Source organism: Penicillium manginii (assembly GCF_028828005.1).
Source record: "Penicillium manginii strain IBT 31320 chromosome Unknown utg000007l:1.0-2284322.0:1.0-2285126.0, whole genome shotgun sequence".
Taxonomy (NCBI): Eukaryota; Fungi; Ascomycota; class Eurotiomycetes; order Eurotiales; family Aspergillaceae; genus Penicillium; species Penicillium manginii.
Window position 1 is genome coordinate 1,503,220 of NW_026643108.1, and position 25,802 is coordinate 1,529,021.

Below are 25,802 nucleotides of genomic sequence, written 5' to 3' on the forward strand. Positions count from 1 at the left end.
ACACACTACCAGAAACCAATCCTCTTCGCAGAAACACAGATCGGATCAGGAAATTCAGGAGGTACCACCGCTCACCATTATATCAGGTAGCGGACGCGCTGAGAAACATTGAGATGGAATCGCTGGAAACCATCAATCCGTTTGCACTGGCACCATGGGAAGCACGCGTGCAAACTGAGAATGAGCCTATTCCCCAGACATCGACTGCACCAGGCGGATCGATGCAAATCGCTTTCAGCAGCTCGTCACGGAATGAGCTGGTGGGATTCGGGGTCGCGATCGAGAAACAACCACCTCGCTATCGGAAAGTGAGACTGAAGGTCTTTTCCGTCACGTTGGGTGCGAGAACAGAACAAAATCTATTTTCCGCAGAGCTAGCGGCTATGGTGCACACATTGAAGACACTCGTGGGACTGAAAGATTTTAGGATCACACTGACCACAAGTAACAAAGCAGTGGCTCTCACGCTGAAGAGCCCTCGACAACAGTCGGGTCAAGAATTTGTCTGCCAAATCTACAAGCTATTGAGAAGACTGCAGAAGAATGGAAATCGGATCAGCGTCCTGTGGATTCCCAGAAAGGAAGACAACAATCTGCTAGGTCTGGCGCAAGAACAGGCCCGAGCCGCAACACAAGAAGACGCCGTTACGCAGAAACAGGTCCCTAGGATGAAGTCGACAACTCTGAATCTTGCGCGGTCTCAAGCTCCCCCCAGCAGTGAGCTGCCCGACAACGTAGGCAGACACTCCCGGCGAGTGGATACAGCACTTCCAGGCAAACACACGCGACAGCTGTATGACCGATTATCGTGGAAAGAAGCGAGCGTGCTGGCCCAGCTCCGCACGGGCATGGCAAGACTCAATGGATATCTCTTTCGAATCAACGTCGCAGAGACAGATCAATGTGCATGCGGACAAGCAAGAGAGACCGTGGAGCACTTCCTCTTTCGATGTCAGAAGTGGACCACGCACAGGATGGAAATGCTGCAATGTACCCATACTCATCGAGGCAACATATCTTTTTTCCTGGGTGGAAAGTCGCCTTTGGATGGCGAGAACTGGAAACCGAACTTGGAAGCAGTGCGAGCCTCAATACGGTTTGCAATAGCCACCGGCCGACTGGACGCCACCTGACCATGTCGACCAACACAAACGAACCCCTCCCCAAATTAACCCACATCAACCACCTCGTGCCAGAGACGGTAAACACGCTTCAACTGCCGAGAATAGGATGTTGAACACTTGGAGAATCGCCTTCAAGCCAGTTTACTAACAAAATACTTACCCACGAGACCCCACTTCGATCGATATTGACACCCGAGATGACATATACTGGAAGGAATCATGTATGGGCTCTAAGGAGACAAGGCATATTTAAGGAAATGTATTAGTAGATTAGTGATAGTTGCCCTTTCGGCTTCGCCGCCGGGCGTTAATGAATTGTGTGTGTGTGTGTACACAGTTAAAGCCACCGTGGCCCCGGTGGTGGACTACGCCTCCAATGTCTGGATGCACGCTTTCAAGAACAAGAATATCGGGCCGATCAACCGGGTTCAACGAGTCGGAGCGCAGGCGATTGTAGGAACGTTCCTCACCGTTGCGACCAGCGTGGCGGAGGCCGAGGCTCACATTGCCACTGCACGACATCGGTTCTGGAGACGAGCCGTGAAGATGTGGACGGACATTCACACCCTACCAGCAACCAATCTCCTCCGCAGGAGTACAGCTCAGATCAGAAAATTCAGAAGATACCACCGGTCGCCATTGTATCAGGTCGCAGACGCGCTGAAGAGCATCGAGATGGAATCACTGGAAACTATCAATCCATTTACATTAGCGCCATGGGAGGAACGTATACACGGCGATAGACAGGATTCATCAGAGACACAGACCGAAACGGGCGGAGTCATGCGCATTGCGGTCAGCAGTTCAGCACGAAATGAGAAGGTAGGATTCGGCGTGGCGATCGAGAAGCAGCCACCTCGGTATCGTAAGCCGAGGCTGAAGACCTTCTCTGTCACACTGGGCGCAAGAGCAGAGCAGAACCCATACTCCGGCGAATTGGCAGCAATGGCATACGCACTGGGTACGCTACAGGGACTGAAACGGTGCAGGGTCACGCTGCTCACCAGCAACAAAGCGGCGGGACTCACACTGAGGAATCCTCGACAGCAGTCAGGCCAGGAACACATCTGCCAGATATACAAGTTGACCCAAAGACTACGGAGACACGAAAACCGAATGGACATCCGCTGGGTTCCGACCAGCGAGCATAACCAATTGTTGAGCCTGGCGAAAGAGCAGGCCAGAGCCGCGACACAAGAGGATGCTACCCCTCAAGCACAGGTCCACAGAATGAAGTCAACCACCCTGAACATCGCACGGTCCCAAGCAGTCACCAGCAAAGGCTTGCCAGAGAACATAGGGCGACATTCCAAACGAGTAGATGCAGCACTCCCAGGGAAACACACCCGGCAGCTGTATGATCAATTATCGTGGAAAGAAGCAAGCGTGCTGGCCCAACTCCGGACTGGCATGGCAAGACTCAACGGATATCTTTACCGAATCAGCGTCGCCGAGACAGATCAATGTGCATGTGGACAAGCAAGAGAGACCGTGGAACACTTCCTCTTTCGATGTCGGAAGTGGACCGCACACCGGACGGGAATGCTGCAATGTACCCATGCTCACCGAGGGAATATATCCTTCTTCCTGGGCGGAAAGTCGCCGTCAGATGATCAGAACTGGACACCGAATCTAGAAGCAGTGCGAGCCTCAATACGGTTTGCAATCGCCACGGGCCGACTGGACGCCACTTAGCCATGTCGACCAACATAAACGAACCCCTCCCCCCCGAACTAACCCCCACCCACCACCTCGTGCCAGAGACGGTAGACGCGCTTCAACTGCCGAGAATAGGATGTTGAACACTTGAAGAAGCGCCTTCAAGCCAGCCTACTAACAAAATTACTATCCCGCGAGGATCCACCACGATAATGACAGTTGAGATGACATATACAGAAAGTAACCATGTATGGGCTGCAAGGAGACACGGCATATACTAGGGACATGTATTGATAAAATAGTGATAGTTGCCCTTTCGGCTTCGCCGCCGGGCGTTAATGAATTGTGTGTGTGTGTGTGTGTGTACATGAAGAGCTGTATCCTCACGATGGGGGCTACGGGCGATAGAGTCTGTAGGACACACACGACGGGAGAATCCGAGGAGATGAAGATGAGTTCGCAGCATCAGGATGCCAGGGCGGGCTGGCAACCCAAGCCCCTCTCAGCCCTTCGTCGTCCTTTCTCACTCCTCAAATCCACCAACCCCACTAATCACTCCACATTGCACCGACAACCTTCCCCACCAAATCCCGATCATCTACTCGACCATCGCTGCAAGAGCTCTCTCATTTCATAGACAGTCCTCTTTAATGTCACTCCCCTACAGCTGGCTCAGGATGGCTTGTATTGCAAACCACCCTTAGGTCTTGGCAGATCAGCGTGTTGTTTTGCCTGTGGATCAACCAAGTCGCTGCACACACTCCAGAAGAATGCCATCGAAGAGATGCAACAGCTTCATTTAACAGACTACATATGGCAAATCTTCTGTCGCGATGTGAAGCCGAGCTTTGAAAGGCCTAATATTGCCACCCACTCAAGCACCGCATCTCCATCACCTCAACAACCTCCCCCAGAAACAGCGCCAGCATCCATCCTGCAAGACGAACCTTCAACCATGAACATTGTTACAACCCCCGCAGAGGCCACTACCATGCCTGAGCCAGGGCCGCAAGAATCTCACCCGACCTGCTCTTCTGAAGCCTCTCAACCTCCTCAACCTCTCTACGCAACATCCCCCGCTACCTCCACGCCAGACCAACAACCTACCTATGCATCAGTTCTGCAACGCCTCAAACCTTCTTTATCGCAATCAACTCCCAAAATCTATCAATCCGAACCTTCCCTTAAATCACACTCACAATCGAAGACCTTGACCGACGTTTCCACAACGAACCATCACCATTCCAGCTCAACAAGAAGACCAGCAAGAGTTCAGCTCGTCGAGCTCGCAACAAAAACGCATTTGCCACGCAATCTCTAACGAAATTTTTTATCTCAGCTTTGCCAGCATTCTCGCAACTCCTAGCCGAGATGCAACCAGCCGCGGACAACTGTTGGTCGCCTCATCCAGGAACTCATTCTAGCCGCGCCTTGAGGGCAGCCTAATCGCGCAAAAGGCAACAAGGCCACGATAGGCTTTACCAGGTGAGGTTCAAAGTTTACTGTCAGGAAGTTTGGAACAATCTCAGGGATCAATCAACATATATTTAGAAAGCAGTTGTAGCCTGCATATCACCGTCAAGGCGAGGGGTCAGGGTAAATGAAATCATGATCATCATCGACTGTACAAATGAAGCTAAGTGGCACCTTTTTGGATCTCAAGAGTACCACTCAAGCATATACTGTATGGATTTAGAGACACAATTTAATATACTGTACGCAAGAGGGAACAGTACTCTATTGTGCAGTAATCAATCCGAATCAGATGAAAAGTATGAAACGTTTGGATTGTATGTAACCGACAATGGGCGTGGATTCACCCGGAAAAGTCGTACTATTGTTGAAACTACAATGACATAGACAATAGCTCCAGTAATCGTACCAAATATAAGAGCCGCAACCCGCGGGCTCAATGAGTGGGACTCGGATCTTGTCGAATCTCGGACCGACGGTTTGGTGTCGGATGTAGTTGCTGAAAACTCTATGTTCTGTGTTGTAATGTATGTCACCAGATGTGACTGGCCCCATCCATCTGTGTTTTTGCCTCTAGTGCCGCTACCTTGATCTGTCGGAGAAGATATGATGGGACGGGATGAAGTGATGTCCCTGTGAGTTGAATGACCGTGGTCAGCTGGTTGCGGCAGCGGTCTATACTCAGTCGACGACTGACCAGCCAGCTCAGAAGTGCATGTAAATAGGTTAATGGAGTGTATCAGTCCATTGCTGTTGATGCAGGAAATGTCCCGGCATAGAGGTCGGGAACAAAGCCCAGTCACGCCACTGCTCCTTTTAATGGATCCAGTAGTATAATTCATCTTGCATCAATTAGGTTTGAACTGCAGTATGACAATTCATCATCAGCGCGCGGCAGATTTATCCTTACTGGGAAAGTTTAGTCTCTTGCTCAAGACCACGTTGAACAAGATCAGAGATAAATATGTCGCTCTGGCATCCCGATACACCGCACTATATTTATTTGTTGTAGAACGAAAACCAGACAGGTTTTCTATGGAGGACCTACCTTTTGAGATTCTATACAGGGTACTTCATTTTGTAAGGTTTCTGAACTTATTATTAGTAACTCCTTTTCTAACTTCCACTCCACGATAGATGGATTCACCCCACCATCGGGTTTTCAGCATTACCTGCAACCGAATTCGACTTGCCACTATTCCGCTAGTTTTCAAGCGGATTTTACTTCGGCCAGAGAGTGAATGGAATTTGAACCGATTGATCATTCCGTCTATTCCGCTTCCAAAGCACATACTCAGACATGTTCGCGAGCTAGAAATACGAATTTCCATCTCCTACATTGTTCAAAAGCGGTGTGGCTATCACTTTACTATGCCGTACTACCTGGAAGATAATCTCGAAACAGACCTTGGACTCCATGCCGACTTCCTAGAACCTCTATCGGCGCAACTCTGCCCTGTTCTCCGAATGCTACCTCTGCATTCGATCAAGCATTTTAGGTATGCTGTGCGATATATGACATGTATTCTCGATAACTTTCTCTGACAAGTGTCTATTTAGATGGAATATTGGCTGCTGCGTACCAACTGTGACTTTCATTCAGCTTATTGAAAACCAACGGCTACTGACAAAGGTATCGATATTGCTAGATGGAAGCTGCAGCCTGGCCCAGGAATGTGAATCGCTATTAGTTTTCCTAGCGGAAAAGATGGGTCTTGAAATAGAGATAAATATACTGTAGTGCCCGGGAGCTTGATGCAGTAATGTGGAACCTCTGAAACCGACTACTTTTAGCGGATACTGCGCTGTATATGGGCTTTTGCTTGATAGATACCACCGCTGATTAGATAAGACTACAGTGCAGGCAAACAGGCCAATTGGCGTCATGAGGTCTGGGGTTCGGGTGTACAATGAACCTTTCACAGTCCAGGTCTAGTTGTTAATCTATTGTGAAACTTTATTCAGTGGCCAATAAGTGTGAGAGTTAAATAGCACTCCATCTGCAGATAAATTTAGAATACTGTTGAATGCGCGGTCCAGCTTTCTTTCATATTCGGAATCGCTATTGCGTTTGTCGTACTCTACTGTACTGAACTAAATATATATTCTGATTCTACATTTTCCATCAAGCACTAGAACATTAAGGTTGTCTGTATTGCGATAATAAGCACTTTAGTTCTATGGGCAGAATTTTCTCATGGGGAATACAAATGAGGGCCTGAAACCTTTTTGGGACTCCGGAATTGCCTTTTTTGATAATGTACAATCTAGACCTCGTCTGGGTTACTCTTATTATGAGGCATTAGAATTACCGAAAGAGAGGCGTTTTAATTGAATAAGTGGAACCTTAATCTGAACCTTGGCTTGGTCCAGACTCGAAAATGGCGAAACTAACCTTGAACGGCTAATTTACCAAGAAAAGGAATGCGCGAATCAGCAGTGGAAGCCCGTGTTGGGAATGAACAGTGCAGCTGAAACCTTAAAATAATTATATTTAAGTTGAACGGTTGACTCTTTGGAGAAATAGCGTGCCAATCAGGAGTGGAAATCAGTGTTGGTGATGAACGGTACAGCTCAAATCTAAAAATGATTATATTAAAGTTGAACAACCTACTCTCTAAGGGAAATAGTGTGCCAATTAGAAGTAGAAGCCCGTGCTAGTGATGAAAAGTGCAGCGGAATTCTCAAAATGACTACTAAAAATGGTTATATTAACGTTGAACGGTTGACTCTCTGGGAGAAATAGCGTACCAATCAGGGGTGAAAATAAATATTGGTGATGAACAGTGCAGCAGAAATCTGAAAATAATGATATCAGCGTTGAACGGTTAATTTACTAAGAGAAAAATGCGCGAATTAGGAGTGGAAACCCGTGTTGGTGATTAACAGTGTAACTGAAATCTGAAAATGATGATATCAGCGTTGAACAACCTACTCTCTGGGAGAAATAGTGTGCCAATCAGGAGTGGAAGCCCGTGTTGGTGATTATCAGTGCAGCTGAAATCTTAAAATGATTATATTAAAGTTGAACGACTTTCTAGATAGGAGAGATAGTGTGCCAATCAGAAGTGGAAATTAGTGTCGGTGATAAACAGTACAGCTAAAATCCGAAAATGATTATATTAAAGTTGAACGGTTAACCCTCTGGGAGAAATAGCGCACCAATTAGGAGTAGAAATAAATGTTGGTGATGAACGGTACAGCTCAAATCTAAAAATGATTATATTAAAGTTGAACAGTTGACCCTCTAGGAGAAATAGCGCGCCAATTAGGAGTGGAAATAAATGTTAGTGATGAACAGTACAGCTGAAATCTAAAAATCATTATATCAAAGTTGAACGGTTAACCCTCTGGGAGAAATAGCGCGCCAATCAGGAGTAGAAATCAGTGTTGGTGATGAACAGTGCAGCTGAAATCTAAAAACAATAATATCAGCGTTGAACAACCTACTCTCTGGGAGAAAATAGTGCACCAATCAGGAGTAGAAATCAGATTTGGTGATGAACAGTGCAGCTGAAGTCTAAAAATGACTATTAAAGTTGAACGGTTAACCCTCTGGGAGAAATAGCGCACCAATTAGGAGTGAAAATAAATGTTGGTGATGAACGGTACAGCTCAAATCTAAAAATGATTATATTAAAGTTGAACAGTTGACTCTCTGGGAGAAATAGCGCACCAATCAGGAGTGGAAATCAGTGTTGGTGATGAGCGTGCAGATGTGGGTACCGGGCGGCTCAGTCAATAGCTACAGTAGCTGCCTCGTACTTTTTGCGCTGTTTTGTTTCAAGATGAAAGCCCACGTGTTGCCTCTCAGCTTTTGGCCGCGCAATCCGACTGCGGGGCTTTACTTCTCTCGTAAGGCCTAACATGGTCTTCAACGCCCTGTATATTCTTTAATCTCGGACGGAGAGAATGCCGGCGGTGAAGCCCTGGTAAAAAATAGACAAATCCTTACTTGGTCATTGCACCTGTAGTGAATTGGCTACACGGGGAATTACATACCACATTCTACTTTCTTATTCGCTAGTTAAGAAATTTGTCGCTGGCGCTTTAACGATATTTGCTGCGGGTCAGCTGGCCCATAGTGCTCCCTTTCCTAGCCAATAGCTTCCCACTACTTTTTCCCATCTACGTGCGGCATGTACAATAGAGTAGCTTGTAGTTGACAAAAAATCCTAATCGTACCTATAGCTAGCTCGTGTACGCGAGTGCTAGCATTCAAATTATCCCATTTATATATCCTGTACATGTGTACTCAGTGACAAAAGTACTGTACTGTTTCATATTTTCTCAAGCTTTCATGTTTTGAAGGACCATGGTGGAAGGAGATTGGTACACTGGTGCGACTGGTGCGCTTCTCTCACTCTGGTGCAGATCGTTTAACTCTTTCTTGTGTTGGACCAGCACGCAACACATGCAACAAAAAGATTCTATACCATCTTGGCATCCTGATGATTTCTTGTGGTGTAGTCTTTTTCTCATTTGTCTTCTTTGTTGCAAGATCGGTATCCATTGAAGGCCGCAGAGAGTCAGCAAAGAGAAGAGGCAGCACTACAGGAAAGACCGGTTAGAATAAGAACAACCAATTTATATACAGGATTGGGATATTGACATCACTGTTGCAAGTATTCTCTTGAGTATTCTCACTCAGAAGGGAGGATATTTTCCCGAAGAGGCAACAGGGTAGAAAGATGGCGGAGCAGCCTGCCATATCATCAGTCCTATATGAGCGATCAGAATCATAATGACGTACATGTACACTTGGGATTGCAACAGCTCGTGAGTGGATACGTCCACTTCTCATCCCCGAATTGGTCTTGATGAGTCTTCGACATGGCATGAATGAGGATTAGATTGTACAACAGTCACATCCCTAGATCAGCAACTTGAGATGATAAACAATTCGGTGGTTTCATAAATGAGTAGTGAAAACGTGAGATTTGTTAAACGATCTACACTATCAATACATTTACCGTCACAGTGGACGCATCAATGATCGGAAGCAAATAGACTAAGTTACGTAGTGGACGAGTTTGACCTGATCTGGAATTGCACTTTTTCCAGTTGCCTATGTTGAGTAACATACAGCAGTGTACCATTGATAACACCTAGAGTGTTTAACGCCAATCCAACTTTATGTTGCCGATAGTTGATCAGCTTGTTGAATAATTCCATATGAGGCCTGTTAGTCAATATTCTGTGCCGGCTTTTGTTTTTCTGTCGATCTTGGCATTTCAGAGTGTGAAGTAGATGGGGCGTTTTTTTTAAAATGACGTCCTTGTTTGAGCTTTTCTGTACTATGTTTTCTTTTCAAGATACGTGTTGTGGGCCTAAAGATTTCCACATCTGCCATAGCATCGCAGGGCCCAAAAAAGCACTTCAACACCCATCTATAGACCTGTTCGGTTCCTAAGGCTCCTTTTGTTATCTTAATAGTAGGGTCAAATAACTTAGTGAGATAAAGCATATTTGTGCTGCCAATATGAGCATCAATTTGTTGAATCCCACACCGGTGAACAGGACCAGGAATTTGAGCGTCAGATGAGGTTGGAGCAATTTCCTCTGCCATATCGAAACATTTGACTATCACGTCAATGACTTTGTCCATTTTCGCAGGGCTGTATCTGAATGTCGAAGGATCTCTGGCCTTGAGAAGCATATTATAGGCAATCTTTCGATCTGGTGGGTCATTCAAGATTTCTTGAGTTTGCTTTGACTGGAAGCCAAGCTTTTCCGCCAGTTTAGCCATATTATACACGGTATGGTAGTCCGCCTCCCCTCGATTAGGAGTTGCGAGCAACCTGCTTCTCTTGATTAGCTCCGGGGGCATTCTATGATAGTTTCGAACGCTATAGAGCCACAGTTCACGATATCCAATTTCAAAAGTGTCATTGGCCTTTAAATTAGCATATGCAATGTTATTATGCCCAAGTTCAATTGGGAATGGATTGCGCCCATTCTTAGAAGACAGCTCCTGGAGGTAAGAAGCATCGAACATAAATCTTAATGTCGATTGGATGGAATCTTGAATACGAGGGCAAAGTCGCTTTATGCAATTCGACCAACATTCAAGCAATTTAAAATCCTCGAAAAAGCTGTACAGTGAAGGAATGAAAACATCCATATTGATGATTCGTTCCGCAATAGTCTCCCTCTCACTTTGTGTAAAGGAAGAGAATACACGGCCATCTAGTATCATGGTGCGGATATTACTGCTCTCCGAGCTATCCAGATAAGGACGCCTTAGCTGAAGCGCCTCGACATCTTCTGAGCCCACTTTTTCTAACTCTATTGGGTCTTGCGAGATGCACTCAAACCAGAACATTTTTACTGTATGTAGATACTTCGTAATCTCCTGCTTTTGTCAGAAACGCAGAGCCCTAGATTGCTTGTTTCCTTATACACAATGACCATCTGTATGGCCTAGCGCGAAGAATAGTAAGGGGTCTGTAAGACCGCCGCACTGATGATATCAACTTAGATAAAACATACCTCTTTGCATTCGGCCGCGATGAGACGGGAAATCAGACTGATTCTCATCCCACTCCTCCACAGCCCCGTGACAGGGAGTAGGTCATCGAAGGCAGCTCGAAGGTATCTGTTTTTTCTGCTATCAAGCTGATCTAATCGAGCTTGATTTGTTCTCGAGAGTCGCGAAAACCATCGCTGTCTGAATTGAGGATCACCCTCAATCTCATACTGCCTAACTTTGCGATAAATTTCCCCATCTGTGGGTGCAGATTCGTAAGAGTATTCGTCTACTAGAGAGTTCCGTAGCCTAGGACAGATCTCTACGTCGTTTAGCTCACATCCCCATCGTCTCGTCAAGGTACATACGGTCAGAGTACAAGTCCACCACCCACCATTTGTCCCCTGGGAAAAGGAACTCAGATGCTACCTGGATTCTATGCCGCCCATGGAGTGCCTTCAGTTGCTCGGTAGCAAATCGGAGGGTCGGTAGGTTGTCCGACGATGTGTGTTTGAGATCATTGCCCGTCAGGCCATGACTTTGAATGGCAACGCGGAATACCTCGGAAGATATGACTCCTGGTATTCGGTTATTTATATTTAGCCTATCACAGTCCTTGTCGTAGAAGATGCTCTTTAAGCGGTCTAGCTTTTTCTGGCTGATATTTCGAGGAAGAGGCGGGTCAAATTGAATGTCGGAGAGCATCACCTTCGCGGCTCCAAGATAGTTTTCATTACGCTCATGGGCAAGCGATGTTTCATCTTGCCCTTTCATGGCTGATATTTTCCAAGTTTTCACATAGCGTAATGTCTGGATTATATGCTAAGTACTTCGGCAAATCTCCGCCTGCTTAATAGCCCTTAGACTAGATACAACGTTTTGCACTAACTATCACTCAATTCATGCACTGTGTCGATATTACACTCCAGTCAATTTCTGAAATCAGTTGGAAAGCATTAATTTCAAAGGCACTCCGCAATATGATCCGCCGCCAAGAGGCAAGGGGCATATCATTGAAGACCTTATTGGGGTCTATCATTAGGGACTCAGGCAACGAAAGGGTTAACTTCCTGGTTATCTTTGCTTTATATCCGTCACCTGTCTTTCCTTCTATCAAAGATATACAGAATAAAAAATCCCTAGCCTGTTCGCAATCTGACATTCTTTCTTATAAGATATCTGAATCTCGTCTGTATTTCGCTCTTGGAGATGCTCAATTCCATGATTCGGCAGTCCTGAGATATAGCAAAACAGAAAACAGACCTCAGGATGGCCAATGATCCACGGGTGGGAAATGACTGTAAAGTCTACTACGAGCTCCAAGAAGCCCAGCTCTTGGACCCAGATGACGAGGGCGACTTGCCGCCAACAATCGACCAGGACGAGAGCGGCGAACTTGAACCTCAGGAATACTCCCTTTCTTGAGAGATCCGTTCAGTCTGTCATATCCTCGTTCCTCGATGGTTCCTTTAGACAGTGTAATGACGACAATGAGGGGTACTATGAAGCAATTATGGGAGCATATGATCTCGCTATAGCTTGGGGACAGAGGAAGATGTTACCAAATGCCAATCAGGCCAGAACAAGTAAATTGACCTTGGGCCCCTACTTTTAGTATCTGACCATTTCTAGATTATGACTCTTACGAGACATCGCTGCAAAATACCAACGGTAATAACCCACAGCCCGCCAGTAATACTCAGAATTCTGCCACCAATATCAAGATGTCACGGGGTTCAAAGTCTGTGGATTGTGCCTCCCTGGGAGGCCCATATGCTGGGGCCTTCGGCCGTTTTCAATATACCTGTGTACAGATTGAAGGAGACGAGAAAGAGACTACCATTTTGCTAGAGCGGATAATAAGAGCAAAGGGCGGGCAGAGGTCCTACTTCGTGGTTCAACGCAGGGTAGAAGGGAAGTATCGCTATGAGATCGCCAAGGCCAACGAGGTAAAGGTGGCGTTAGAGGACTGGCAAGCTGAGCCAGGGAGATGGATCGTCGATGAAACTAAGAAAGAAGGAAAATTCCAGCCTAAACAAGCGGGTGTATTTAAAGAATACTGGTTCGCTGCCTACATGACCCCACCTGCGCGCATAGTAGGCACGACTGCTCGATCCCCCACAACACTATCTGTTGTTGTATCCGATAAAGGTCCGCAAGTTGTGATATTCAGTGATTTAACTTCATGGATTGGACAGGAGAAAGCAGAATCTTTAGTGGAGAAATCTTGCCAATCCCAAGGCGTGCCTTCTCCATGGTCTGTCAGGTCGCAGACAGTGATTGTGGACGATCCGCGATGCCATAATCCAAAACAAACAAGACGAAAAAAGGAAGTTACCACTCTCCCAGAACAGGAAATCACGGGCTCGCCAGAATTACAAAGCATCAATGAAAATTCACTGGGATCTATTCAGAGAATTATGGATGAAGTCATCAAGAAAACGCTTGAACCTGTCATCACTGGGCAGCAAACATTCCAAAAGCAGTTGTTGGCGATGATGATCAGAATTGAGAAATTAGAGAACCGTTTACCAGGAGCCCCCACGGTAGACCTGAGCAAAAAATCATGATTCTGATTTAAGTAAATACGGTCATGTATGGGACCGATGGTTAACTACTGGAAAGACTAACATGCACCCTACATCCATTTTGGCATAGAGGGGGGCAGGGGTTTTAAATTATTGTATCCTATACAGTAGCAGACCAGACTTTTTCTTCCTATCGTCGTACGCTTTTGATTTTTAATCCTACTTTATGTTCTTTTTGCTTCTACTTTACTGGGATGTGTATTTTAGTCTACAAATATCAGACATATATACGATACAGTAATATGGCGCCATCTGAAGTTACCTGAGGCATCTCAGTCTCCTTAATTGACGCGTCCTGTATCGAAGCATCTTGAAATATGTACCATCTACACATATCGGTATTGCTTCTTGTATATCTATCCTTCCACTCATAGCTAGATTACCCTCCTACTGCCTATAAATAGGATCCTGACGTCCTAGCACTGTAGTGCTCACGAAGTAAACAAATGGCGAAGTAGGACTGTAGCTCCGCAGAGTAAGAAAGATGAGGCATTGACCTTACCTCATAGCTTTCACAGACTGAATGGAGAACATAGTACAGATATACATATACTGTAGTACTGTAGCAAACGATATTGGCACCCTGAGCCTGCACTCCGGGTTGGCCCTATAGAAAAATGACAGCTCTGTACCCAGGCTTGGTTTCAATTTTTCCCTCTAAGTTAGCTTGCAGTCCTACGAGTGTACAGGAGCACTTTGATCAAAAGAAAACCTTATTTCACCATACTACAAGTTTATTCTTAGCTGGTCACACAAGTGTATTATCAACACATGTGCAATTGTCACATATGTGAAATGATCATATGTGAAATGATCATATGAAACAACAACCAGGAGAATGGCTACATCCCGCCAGACTTGTTCAGTAATAACAACTTACTTCCCAAATCTCAGGTTCATCTTGTACCAATTTCAATATCAAATTAATACAATACACGGTATAGATTTTTATTGCTGCAACTGTATAAGTACATTACGTTTTCACTAGTGTACTATTTCTCGAGAAAGGTCTTTCTGTCTCAGTGTATTCTACTGTAAGCATTCCCGGGCAGGATTTCGTAGTAATCGAATGTAGAGTGCTCTACAGTATAGTACAGTACTAAACAGTATCTATTCTTCTGCCTCAACACAGGATCTAACCAATTCTAACAAAAAGTCCCAGTGATCACTGTCAATCCACAGCTTTACTTCATATTGTTTAACGAGCCCTCTGCGCCGGTATACCTCACGATGTCCTAGAATCGCTGGATCGGGCGTGTCCTAGTTTCGTACTGTGAGATAACTAGTTCGTACAAGATCTTCGAGTTTGCTTACATCACTCTCGTCGTCGGTAGAGAACTCAACGTCAAGCGGTTCATATTCGCCATCGCCCTTTGCAGAATTTGTATCATCGTCTGGTACCACGAAGCCTTCGTCAGATTCTGTTGCAGAATACTCTGACTCTGTCTCACACTCCGTGTCGGCAATATCAATGCTCTCATCTTCTGGAACTTCTTCAATTCCGTCTAGAACGGACGGTGTGATCCATTTCAGACCGGTCGCCATGCTGGTCATCTATGGAATTGAGCCTATCTGCTTAGTTCGGCAATCGCTAATTCATATATAGTCTGGCGAACGGCCCTCAGTCGAAACATCACACTTTGAGGGCTTTCAAAGCCATAGGTATCATTCCTTCAGCGACTTAATGCCCGGCTCTCTTTGTTCATCCCCTTCTCTTTGTTTTTTTTCCATCGGGGAGTACTAAAGCGCCCTCAACACGAGTTCGGTGAACGACAGGATCACTTGAAATCCTGAAACGATATAGTTTCATTATTTCGAAAAATGAGGTTGATCGACATACCCGGAGGTCCTGTTGAAATCCACACCCTTTTCAATTCCTTGGTTGACCACAGGGACCAAGTTGGCTCGACATGGAGTAGGACGTTGAACGGTGATAATACATCAAGACCCAGCTCCGTATCGCGTCTCTTATAATTAGAGGACCCATGATTCAGTTTCATCCAACAAGGAATGGATGACAAAATGCAAAGAAACGAGAGCCCCGTGCCACTTCATGACAGCGGGAATACCCTGCCGACACACCAGCCAGTGTGCATCACGTCATCATCTGTTCCGACATGGACTGAAAACGACGCCTTCCGGGAGCTCTATCAGAATTGGTATGATTTGCAAACCCTACAGTACAGTACGGTATCTGCGCGGAAAATACCAACTCACTCTTACGTAGGAAGGATGCGATCTTGCAGAAATACGATGTCTCTCTATCTGAATTTCGGCCATCCCGAACTGAGACAGACAGAGAGATTCGCATTGTGGTACCTGTAATCAACCGTGCGGATGGATGGCAAGCAGCTTATGCTGGGTTCATATCCTTCGGAAAGGCCACGGGCGTAGTCGAGATAACCAATTTTCAAAGTTCCCTTGATATGCGCTGCTTGGACATCGGATACTCGACCACTAAAAATGATGCTTGTCTCGCCGGCTACTACGGAGAGGGCCTCAAATTGGCAGCCCTTGTATTTTGTCGGGGTGGATCGCATATTAAGCTCTGCTCCAATAGTTCTCACTGGAACTTTGCCTTGAAAGGACGCGGCAATCGGAACCTCTACTGCAATATTACCCCTGCCAGCAGGGATAAAGTTCAGAGGCTTCGAGACAAGGCGACTAGACAACGGGGTGCGATATCCCCAAGCGACTTGACAGCCAATATCTGGGAAGACGTTTCGGTCATCATCAAACGAGATGGCCCTCCAGGAAAGTTCAGACAGGAAGAGTTTGAGGGGTGGGTGAGGACAACAATCGATATTAATCCCCCACCTGAGCTCATACGAACACTCGCCGGCGACCTGATCCTTGATGGCGCATATTCTGGCTCACTGTACCTGAAAGGCCTCCGCTTACGTAGTACAGATGACTTACGAATGGCTTATAATCTAGCTCATGGCGTATCGAGTCAAGACCGATCCGAGTTCCTGAACCATCCTCTCCAACTACGTCTCATTACCCAGATATGGGCGGGCGCAATTGCCCAAGGAAATAAGATCGCACTTAATGCTTACTGTACGCTGCTCAAAGAGCACTCGGGTTGCACTGATGTAAAAGATGCGGAATTCATGATCTCCGAGCCCACGGCTAAAGCTGTGTGGCGATACCTAAAAGATGAAGCAAGCCTGCTAGGAAGGTTCTATGTCCCTTCAGATAGCAGCGATCTGGTATGATTGATCATGATGTCTGTAAATTAATGGTTAAGTACTATACTAATTCCTGCAAAGGAAAAGACTGACGTACGCGAGCGGTTGAGCCGTGAGCCAGAATGCCTTCCATTATCGCTCTGGCAACTTTTGAGACGATATAATCTGCTTTGTACAACCACGGAAGAGTTATCTCTTCAACTAGCACGTTCCGAACCGGCCACACTTCCGAGCACGCGTTACGCGCAAGAGTTTGACCATGCGATCCGGGCTCTTTTCGCAGCAGAGCCACAGACACGTCTCCTTGAAACCAAATATGTGAAAGGCAACGACAAGCATGCTGATTTGGCATTATCTAGAGATGCCAAAATAATCTTCATTCATGAACGATGGCTGAGCTTTAATACCGCTCACGCCCGGAGCTACTGTCCTGCCAAGCATGTATTGTGGTTACATGACTCCAGTTTTTGCGAATATATATTGAACTGTGTTTATTTGAAGGCCATATTTCTTCTCCGGTCATACTTGTTAGGAGCTGGCCATGGAGTATCCACTGTGGAAGAAACCATCCAGTCATTATGTCTTCGAGGACGAGATCGCCTTCAGGCAATGCCAAGAGCTGTTAGGGCATCAGTGCTTCCTCATGGTCAGAAAGTCCGGATTGAGTGGGAAGATGGCTACAGTCGAGCTGCTTCGCGTGAAATTGGAAGCCATATAGACTATCATGTTACACTGCATCGGGCATCTTGCGCACACCGAAGGAATTTGCTATTGTTCACTGATTCGTGCTCTTGCTCCTGCCCAATGGGGTTGGCTTCTCAAAGAGAGCGATCGATTACCTTCGAGTCGCCGGATAGCGAGATGCTATTTCCTATGGTTGCGAGAAATGCAAAGGACTCGATTTTCGGCTTCCCCCCTCTGTCATACGGGCCAATCCTAGGTATAGATCCTGTTCTTCCATCTCTGATATATAATGGGGATGGTATAAGTCAAGAATCACCTGGAGGTTTTCCTTCTGGCCTGGGTGGCGACTTAGTTCTACCACAGGTTATTGATTCGCGAGCCATGATTAACTCCGGCCGAAAACCTATTTCATTTCCCGATTTATCTCAGGATATATGGCCTAGCTCCGACAGGTACGTCATTCCTAGTATCGGGATCACAGAAACACTCATTCCCCCATGTAGCGCGATGTCGATGGACACACCGTCCTCTCCGGCGTTTTCGCCCCTTCCTGCATTACAAGGACCGAGTCCTATGCAATCAGTTTCTGGAGACGCATCCATAGACGAGCCCCTTGATTGGAAGGACTGGGAGATCCGCGAGGCATTAGATGGAATATTACTTTTCCAGGCCCCTGAGCACTTTGACCTGGTCAGCACCTCCACTCGACGATCACGCTTGCCCCCACTTTAACAAATGATCTAGTCGCTTACTCAGGATCGTGATATTAAACAAGACATAAAACAAGGGAGCTACATCAAAGTCCAGTTCGCCGGGTGGATGAACAGAGAATTTCTCCTATATGTCCATGACATCTTTCCACGTGCAGGATATCCCAATTCAACAGAGCATATTCTGGCCACAAAATACTCATTCTTCTCTGATATTCTTCCTTTAGAGCCCCCCTAACTCAGATCACTTGAATTCTGAGGTCGTGATGCACTTTGCCGACGCGAATCAGGTTGGGCAGCCCGGAGACGCGGAGCTAATAAGATTTGATCAAATTATGGCATGGCATCCCACCTCTAGTATCCAACTGCGACCCGAAGCCGAGGGTAAGTTAATCGATCCCGATGTATTGTTATGGCAGATGCTCATGTTTGTAGACTCAACCCAGGGTTTTTATTGTCGCTTTGCCATTTATAGAGCTTGCGATCCAGGCTCGGCGTGTTGGATCCCTCTCCCTCAGCCGTCTCTGCTGGATCGTCGAAAATCTGTGACCCCTATTGTTCTAGACCTCTCCCCCTCGGATATTGGCGGCTCTTGTGGGCTTCGACAGGCTGGCTGGAATATTGGAGGTGCTGTAGCCGCTCAGGGGGAAAATTATGAATTGTGGCAGGTGAGTCTGATTCTATCTGCCGTGCTGGATGCCATACTCAAGGTCCTTCCAGAGGCTGAATCCGAGAGCCGTAATGCACGACTCGGCGCAGGACCTTTTGCTTGAAATGTCATCCGATACCCCGGTTCTAGTGGTCATATCAAACGGAATTGAGCCACCGCGCCTTCCTCCGGGGGAGCTTCTACATACCGAGGCCACGATCCCCGAAGACTTTTTCAAGTCTCTTAAACAGGCCACGGATCTGATTACCAAAAGTCTAGTTAAACCAGCATTTTGCCTCGTTGCTCTACCAATCTCGATGTTACACCCCATTGCCATTGGCCGGCTTATGCACAGCTTGATTGGCTTTCTGAAACATCGCTACTCTGTACATTTGAAGGTAATCACCTATACACAACGATCTTCGCTTTGCCGCGTCCTTCTTTTGATTCTTGCACCAACAGCAATCGACCATCGATGGCTTGGAAAAGGAGCTACCGCGCTTTCAGTTCCGGAATTTCTTTCCGCTCCAGACGATGATGCTGGTTCACCTGTTACCCGGCTGGCGCGTAACAAAGGGTTTGCGTCACCGTCTCTGGAAATTTTCAAAGAGCGTGATCGGCCTCTCGTTGATACAGCATCACCACCCCTTATTATGCAGATTGCAGGCGAAATGATCCACCGCGCCGTAATTCGGATAAGTTCCTCGAAAAAGCGTCGTAGAAGCTGTAGCCCCCTACAACTCGACACTGGGTCGAAAATATTCAAGCGGTCCATTGAGAATGAATAGACAGCCCTCGCTTTTCCGCTAATGGTGTGCTTCTATATCTGCGTTAAATTTAGCCATATTCAGTGCATCATCGTTGAGAACATTTTGATCTGTTTGATTCTGTGTCTTTTGTGTTTAAAAACTGCCGTCAGCCCCGGAATACATATTCCAAATAGATTCGAACTAGATTCTCCCTTTCTTACCATGTCTCATGAACTAAAAGTCCCACTAGATTTCTGGTACTCTATCCTCTTAGTTCGCATGCTGGACCCCTCATTAGCTATACCCCAGGGTGCCAGGAGCTCATGTCTACGGTTACTCGCTGAAAGGATTTCGTATCAATCCCCCACCGTTATCGGCCAATCTAAGGCACCACTCAGAAGGTACTATACCATTCCTCGAAGATTCAGATGTCCTAGACGGCTCGGGAGACCACAAATTGAAAGCTACAAAGCCATACTCTCTTTTGTTAAGCCCACTCTTCAACGATACACTCATTACACTCAACTATATCGATCGCAAACCGATTCAACTAAATCAGATGGCTCCCACTTCCTACCTCAGCCAATCATATCGGACCCACATGCAATTTACCTTGCATTAGCAAGAATAGCCATGTCTAGAGTAGAGAGAAATCAACATCTGGGTCATGTACTTGCAGCTTGCAGATTATTCACTACAATATGTATCCTCGTGTATCGTAATGAAGAGAAGGAATAACAATTCATTTTTCTCTGGTCATTTGAATGTAATATGCTATACTGTAGGAAACAGAATAATAATTTAGCCTATGGAATTATCTATTCAAACAGCGGTCTGCTAAGAGCCGTATAGGAATTGGATAATAGCCATCCTATACACGTTAGACGCGACGGTATAAGAGAGTTTGAAACTTCACTAACAAATTCTGTTTTAGACAAAGGTGGATTTGAGTCTGGGGAGGTGTCCAAGAGAAACACCTTGCCTGCTGGTTTGATGCGAACAACTAGGAATACATCCGCCTCAAAGTCACGATGATATTCAGCTGCTTTTTTAAACAGGCTTTTCCTGCGTCGATTCAGTTGCTGTCGTCTTGTTCTTTGAGATGACATCTTTTGGTGCTCTGCAGTAATATTGACTTCCGGGTGAATAATATATTACATGTTCTTTGTTCAACAACGTCTAACGACTCGGCAGTCTACCGTGCCGAATAACGGTTCACCTGTTCAACAGTATCTTCTATTTTTCTATTATATCTAGCATATTCGTGGGATTTGCATTACATTATATTCGAGCGCGCCTTCCAGAGCAAGATCCTCAGTTTTCCAATTAGAATCCACTTTGATCATGTTTCACGATGGGCGATCCCCGTATCCTCGTCAGGATTCCCAATTCCATATCACCCAAATTCAAGGGCGTTTGAATAGCTTGCGCCAATCTATAGTAGCCTGGAATGCTGTTCATGATAAGCAAATTTCGGTGCGCTACCAGGAAGATGCTCAGTATGAGCACGCTATTAGTTTCATACGGGCAGAGCAGAAGGTACTGTACCAGAATTCAACCTGATCCAAAGAAAAACTGAAGCCTTATCTGGGTTCCACTTTAGCATCTAGAAAGCTGGCTTCAATTCCACCTATCTATTACAACAACAGGGACTCCTCCACCATTTATTCAACCACCGATAGGAACACACACACATCAGTCAGTAGTACAAAGACACGATTCAGCACCACTACCATCCCAATTTTCAGCATTTAGATGGGACGAGAAGGAGGGAACCACCGTTAGCAACACTCGCCATGGGTGCAGTTGTCCAGTCCCTGAATGTGGCAGAAAACATTTTAGAACCCCCAATCGAGTCCTCAGTCACCTCAAGATCGAGCATCCAGGTTGGCGCCCTTCAGACGTGGAAACTCCAATCATGAAACATGATACTGGAAAGGGTTCAGGGACTCGTATTTCCTGGAGTGATGAGCAAGAGGGATCTGGGTCGGATACTACCATCGCGACGAAGCCATCGAGCCCACTGACATTGGGCCCTAGGGAGCTGGCTCGTAGAGTTGGACCCACGATTTCCTCTATCACAGACTAGTTCCAAATGCATTATTAGCTAATTAACACCAGAATGGCAAGTACTCAGAAACAACCTTTAAAAGATACAATCGGTCCATTTAACGTAACCGCTGTGGCAAAATAAGTTTGCCATTCACAATCAGATACGCATTTGATCAAAGTACCAGCTGATTTTAAAAGTTTCTAATCTTCATAAGATCATCCACATTGAGAGCAAAATTTGCACAAGGAACAATGGCCTGGAGTGCCATGCTTTGATTAAATTAAACTAAGCCTTAGCATGTTCTCATCCGTCACCACTGCAAACGGCCCATCACATGATGTATTATGACATCATCGACTTTAGTATATGCGTTTACGGTGAAGGTCTAGAACAAAGGTTTTTATATTAAGCAACCCATACAGAGAATGTCGAAAATAGCTCCCCTCCTGACACATCCGCTTTCTTTCCCAGGACCCCACTAATGCTCTGGGCCTAGATCGACTAACCTAAAAATAATCCATCCAGCCAATCACCCAGCTAGACTCTACTTGAAGAGGCCTAGCTTCTACCGTATCGAGCTTGGAGTAATCGAAGTGGGGCGCCGGGAAAGAGAGAGGCTTGAGATAGATTGTGTGGCGTGCGGGCTGCCGAAGTTTTCGGGGCCAGGCTTGTTCCCATAGTTCAGGCTCGATAGAGTGAGATGTGTCGCGTCATAATACCGGCTCTGTGTCATCTATAACAAGCATTCGCAATCCTTGGACCAACCATAAATAGCTTATTTTTAACACCCCTTTCGACGGCGGGCTGGCAGCTAATGTAACTCGCCATAGGTGATACAAAGTCATGACGAATAAAGATTCATCTCTGCGTACCAGGGTTATGTAGCACTCTATGGCATAAGCGCAGCCTTCAAATTTATGACTGGCTGGTGGCTGTGTCGGACATGTCGGATATGGGAAGAAGGAGGGGCAAGAAACGAGTGGGACAGTCGAGAGGGAGTGAGTGAGCTGGACGATTTCATGCCAGATCGCCATGGCTCCCTCAAGATTCTACACGGTTTTATGGAGCCTGACGGTATTGTTACTATGACTCGCCTGCCCTGTAAGGTCATTACTGCCGCTGTTTTGCCAGACTTATAGAGCGGTAAGCTAAAGAAGGTTAGCGTAGTTCGGATCTATTTTCCGGGAATGAAGTCGCAAGAGTGTCGAGGTATAACTGATTTCGAAAACTACTGTATAAGGTAAGGCAAAAGCCCCCGAGTGGTGTGACGTAGCATTAGGTCATGTAATCCTATGCAACCAAAGTTATCACTCGGATAGTTTGGACTCCAGGCCATTGTTCCTTGTGCAAATTTTGCTCTCAATGTGGATGATCTTATGGTTGTACTCTCGAGGAAAGAGCCCCCTTCTCCTTCACGAAACGACAAAGCCTTTGTTATACTGTATGCCCACCTGGCTGCATATGATTATTCCTTGGTATCACAACCGTCAAACTCAAACACGAAATATTAAAGAATTAAACATTGAACAAAAAAGAAATCTCTTCCCAATCCATGTGAAGGTCAATATAGTGATACCAGAAGAAGTACATGTACTCTTCCTCGTACTTTGGATAGCGGTCAAGGCTTTGAGTGGTGCTATCTGCAATGGAACTTTGGTTGCTTTAATCGCTAAGCTCCTTTGATGGCATCGATGTAGGCATCTGATGATGGTGGTATAGCAAAACTGTTGAGTGACTTTTCGTAATTTGGGCCCCTTGCTGTGTAAAACAAGTGCTTGGATGATCTTTCTTATTAGCACCCTGACATAAGCAAGGTGGGCTATTTAAAGAATCAATTGGAGTTATGATTGAAGATGATTGAGGTGTATGTTGCAATGAATCAAAGTCGATAGTTTTCCCGCTATGTTGCTCCGGATTTAGTAGTGCACTTATCGGAAGCATTTTCCGCGTTGAAATCCACTCGTCGGGGTGTCTGAATGTCGCTGTGAATATGTGGTTTTGGAATCAAGGGCTGCGAAGGAAAATCCAGCAGCTGAAAAAACAGGGCAGTTATATAGCAGGCTGTTGAAATGATAAAATAACCAAGATAATCTTGTTATGGGTCACATGGTTAGCAGATAGTTCCACACGGACTAGAAAACATAGGGTCATGTAGGTTTCTAGATATTCCAATGATAGACCTTCGATCGGATCTATCGAAACCTGGAAAGATTTGAGTGAAGTGTCCGCTTTATATTTTATTTTACGTACAGTCGGATGGATGGATGGATGATTTCATTTACGCTGACCCCTCGCTAAGCGATATGCAGCATACAGCAACTATAAATCAATGTACGTACATGTATCGTGTACCACTTCTTAAACGAACTTGGAGCCTCGTTGGGGCCTGCCGTGGCCTCGTGGCCGGTGTTTTAGATAGCTGCCCTCATGGCGCGCGACTTCGGAACCGTTGTGATGCTTCTGCAAAGTCCAAGACAGCCTCCACTGTCTTAGCCCGTGAAGCAGTACCTCGTGTATCTCTCACTTCTTCCCCATGTCCTCCCAGCAGGGTTGCTATGCTGTTGAACGCGCTGCCAACTTTCTCCCGGAGCTCTTGGCGTAGCTGTCTGAGCTCAGGGCAGTCCAGGAGGACGTGAGTCACACTTTCTCGCTGACCGCAGACGCACTTATCGTCGTCTCGAAAGCGAAACGTCTTGGCATATGTTGATAGCCAGCTGTGTCCCGTTCGCAACTGCGTTAGTAAGTACGCCCGGTTACGAGGCAGAGTCCCGTAGAGCCGCCTCGTATACTTGGCCGGTAGTGTCTTATCGATCTTTCGAAGGTGACCGCCGTTCCGAGACTCCTTCCACTCTTTTTCCCACTGAGCGTAGATGCCTTTCCTGACGTACGCCCTCTCACGAGATAGTAAAGGAGAAAATGGGTGGGTTTGGCACGGTTTGGCAGCCTCTTTGGCCAACCGATCTGCTGCCTCGTTCCCAGGTTCGTTGGAGTGCCCGGGTACCCACTGTAGGCTGATCACAATACCATGGGTCCTGGTATTCGTGGCTGCCCGGAGGATGGCATGGATGATCTGCTGTCCAGACTTGTTCCCAGGGTTACGTATCGCTTGCAGTGCCGACATACTATCACTGAGGATGGCTGCGAATTTCACTCGACTACCAGTTGACCTCCGACGCTGCAGTCCGATCTTGTTGATGACGTTGATTGCGTATAAGATTCCGATCAGTTCGGCGGCATGTACTGACCATCGGTCCGCAGGGCCGACCTGGATTTGTAGGTTTTCGGTTGTTTCCAATGAGTCGTTAAGCGTTGTGGCTGCGGCGCTGAGATGACCTTGGTGTCCCGAGGCGTCGGAGTAGACGATGACCTCCATCTTGGATCTTGCTACTTTCGCTCGTTCCATTGCGATCTCTCTGTCGGGTTCGATCTCGATCTTCGAGAAGGCTTCGGTTCGCCATGGGGGGAGTGGGGTTGGATCGATCATTTCTAGTTCGTGTAATCTCTCTATGGACATTGTTTTTAGGGCTTCCGCAAGTGGGAACCGGGCGGACGTCCCGATGTTGTTCCGTCTCCTCTGGGCGCGAAGTAGGGTGTTCCATATTGGGTGTTTTCCTGGCAGTGTATGGAGCTTGGTGATCGTGGTTTGGGCGCGGAGGCGCAGACGGAGGTGGGTTGGTAGTATATATGCTTCGACGTCCAGCGTGGACGTAGCCACGGTTCGAAATGCTGAGAGAATCCGGATGATCGCTGTTCGTTGTACCGTACGTAGGTGTCGTAGATGTGTTTTGTCTCGAAGCGGGTCGTGCCAGACTGTTGACGCGTACTCAACGACCGGTGCGACGCACGCCTCATACAGTTGACGCATCTGTTCTGGACGGAGCTGTCGCAGCCCCCCCAAGTGCAATGCTGACCTTAGTGGCTCGCTTGACCACCTGCTGAACGTGTTCTTTCCACCGTAGCCCATGGTCGAAGATCACCCCTAGGAGTTTAGCGGTTGTTGATGGTGCGATAGTCTTACCATTCATAATGATCTGACCTTGGCACTGTTCGCTTTTATTTCGAGTAATATGGATGAGCTCGGTTTTCTCCGCTGCGAAGCTAGACCCGGTCCTCCGGGCCCATGCCTCAATTCGTGGTATATCCTCAGATTGGATTTTAGCTAGATTCTCCTCGGCGGACCAACCGACCCGCCAGCGGAAATAGTCATCGATGAAGGCTGATGCACCACCGTGGAAATCGACTGGTTGATCAACGAGGTCACAGTTGAAAAATGCAAAAAGGATCGGCGATAAGGGAGAGCCTTGCGCCAGCCCAGCGTGATGAAGTGGTGTCACCTCAGAGCTATAATCATCGAAGTTAATATTGGCTTGCCTCCCACTCATGAAATTTGCAATCCATCTCCGAGCGACAGCGGGGATTCCCTTGGCTTGAAGACGGGCATCTAGGCTTGTCC

The 25,802-nt window shown here is 46.5% G+C and overlaps 6 protein-coding genes across 6 annotated transcripts; 4 read left to right on the top strand and 2 right to left on the bottom strand.

The window, feature by feature from the left end:
• Nucleotides 1–3,253: 3,253 nt before the first annotated feature.
• N7533_010452 (uncharacterized protein) lies at nucleotides 3,254–4,104 on the top strand (the record flags this gene model as incomplete). The annotated part of the gene is made up of 2 exons (XM_057107102.1): nucleotides 3,254–3,435; nucleotides 3,498–4,104. The coding sequence occupies 2 exons, from the start codon at nucleotides 3,254–3,256 to the stop codon at nucleotides 4,102–4,104; spliced, it is 789 nt and encodes a 262-aa protein (XP_056956319.1).
• Nucleotides 4,105–9,654: 5,550 nt separating this feature from the next.
• Nucleotides 9,655–11,499, bottom strand: N7533_010453 (uncharacterized protein; the record flags this gene model as incomplete). The annotated part of the gene is made up of 3 exons (XM_057107103.1): nucleotides 9,655–10,614; nucleotides 10,749–11,034; nucleotides 11,066–11,499. Coding segments are annotated over 3 exons (1,680 nt in total), but the record flags the coding sequence as incomplete, so codon positions are not given.
• A 950-nt stretch (nucleotides 11,500–12,449) lies between these two features.
• Nucleotides 12,450–13,295, top strand: N7533_010454 (uncharacterized protein; the record flags this gene model as incomplete). The annotated part of the gene is made up of 1 exon (XM_057107104.1): nucleotides 12,450–13,295. One exon carries the CDS (start codon nucleotides 12,450–12,452, stop codon nucleotides 13,293–13,295), a length of 846 nt encoding a protein of 281 aa, XP_056956321.1.
• Nucleotides 13,296–14,497: 1,202 nt separating this feature from the next.
• On the bottom strand, nucleotides 14,498–14,858 carry N7533_010455 (uncharacterized protein; the record flags this gene model as incomplete). The annotated part of the gene is made up of 2 exons (XM_057107105.1): nucleotides 14,498–14,548; nucleotides 14,628–14,858. 2 exons carry the CDS (start codon nucleotides 14,856–14,858, stop codon nucleotides 14,498–14,500), a joined length of 282 nt encoding a protein of 93 aa, XP_056956322.1.
• An 881-nt stretch (nucleotides 14,859–15,739) lies between these two features.
• On the top strand, nucleotides 15,740–16,531 carry N7533_010456 (uncharacterized protein; the record flags this gene model as incomplete). Its single annotated transcript, XM_057107106.1, has 1 exon — nucleotides 15,740–16,531. The coding sequence occupies one exon, from the start codon at nucleotides 15,740–15,742 to the stop codon at nucleotides 16,529–16,531; it is 792 nt and encodes a 263-aa protein (XP_056956323.1).
• A 777-nt stretch (nucleotides 16,532–17,308) lies between these two features.
• On the top strand, nucleotides 17,309–19,335 carry N7533_010457 (uncharacterized protein; the record flags this gene model as incomplete). Its single annotated transcript, XM_057107107.1, has 5 exons — nucleotides 17,309–17,640; nucleotides 17,692–17,878; nucleotides 18,126–18,282; nucleotides 18,463–18,566; nucleotides 18,619–19,335. The coding sequence occupies 5 exons, from the start codon at nucleotides 17,309–17,311 to the stop codon at nucleotides 19,333–19,335; spliced, it is 1,497 nt and encodes a 498-aa protein (XP_056956324.1).
• Nucleotides 19,336–25,802: the final 6,467 nt, after the last annotated feature.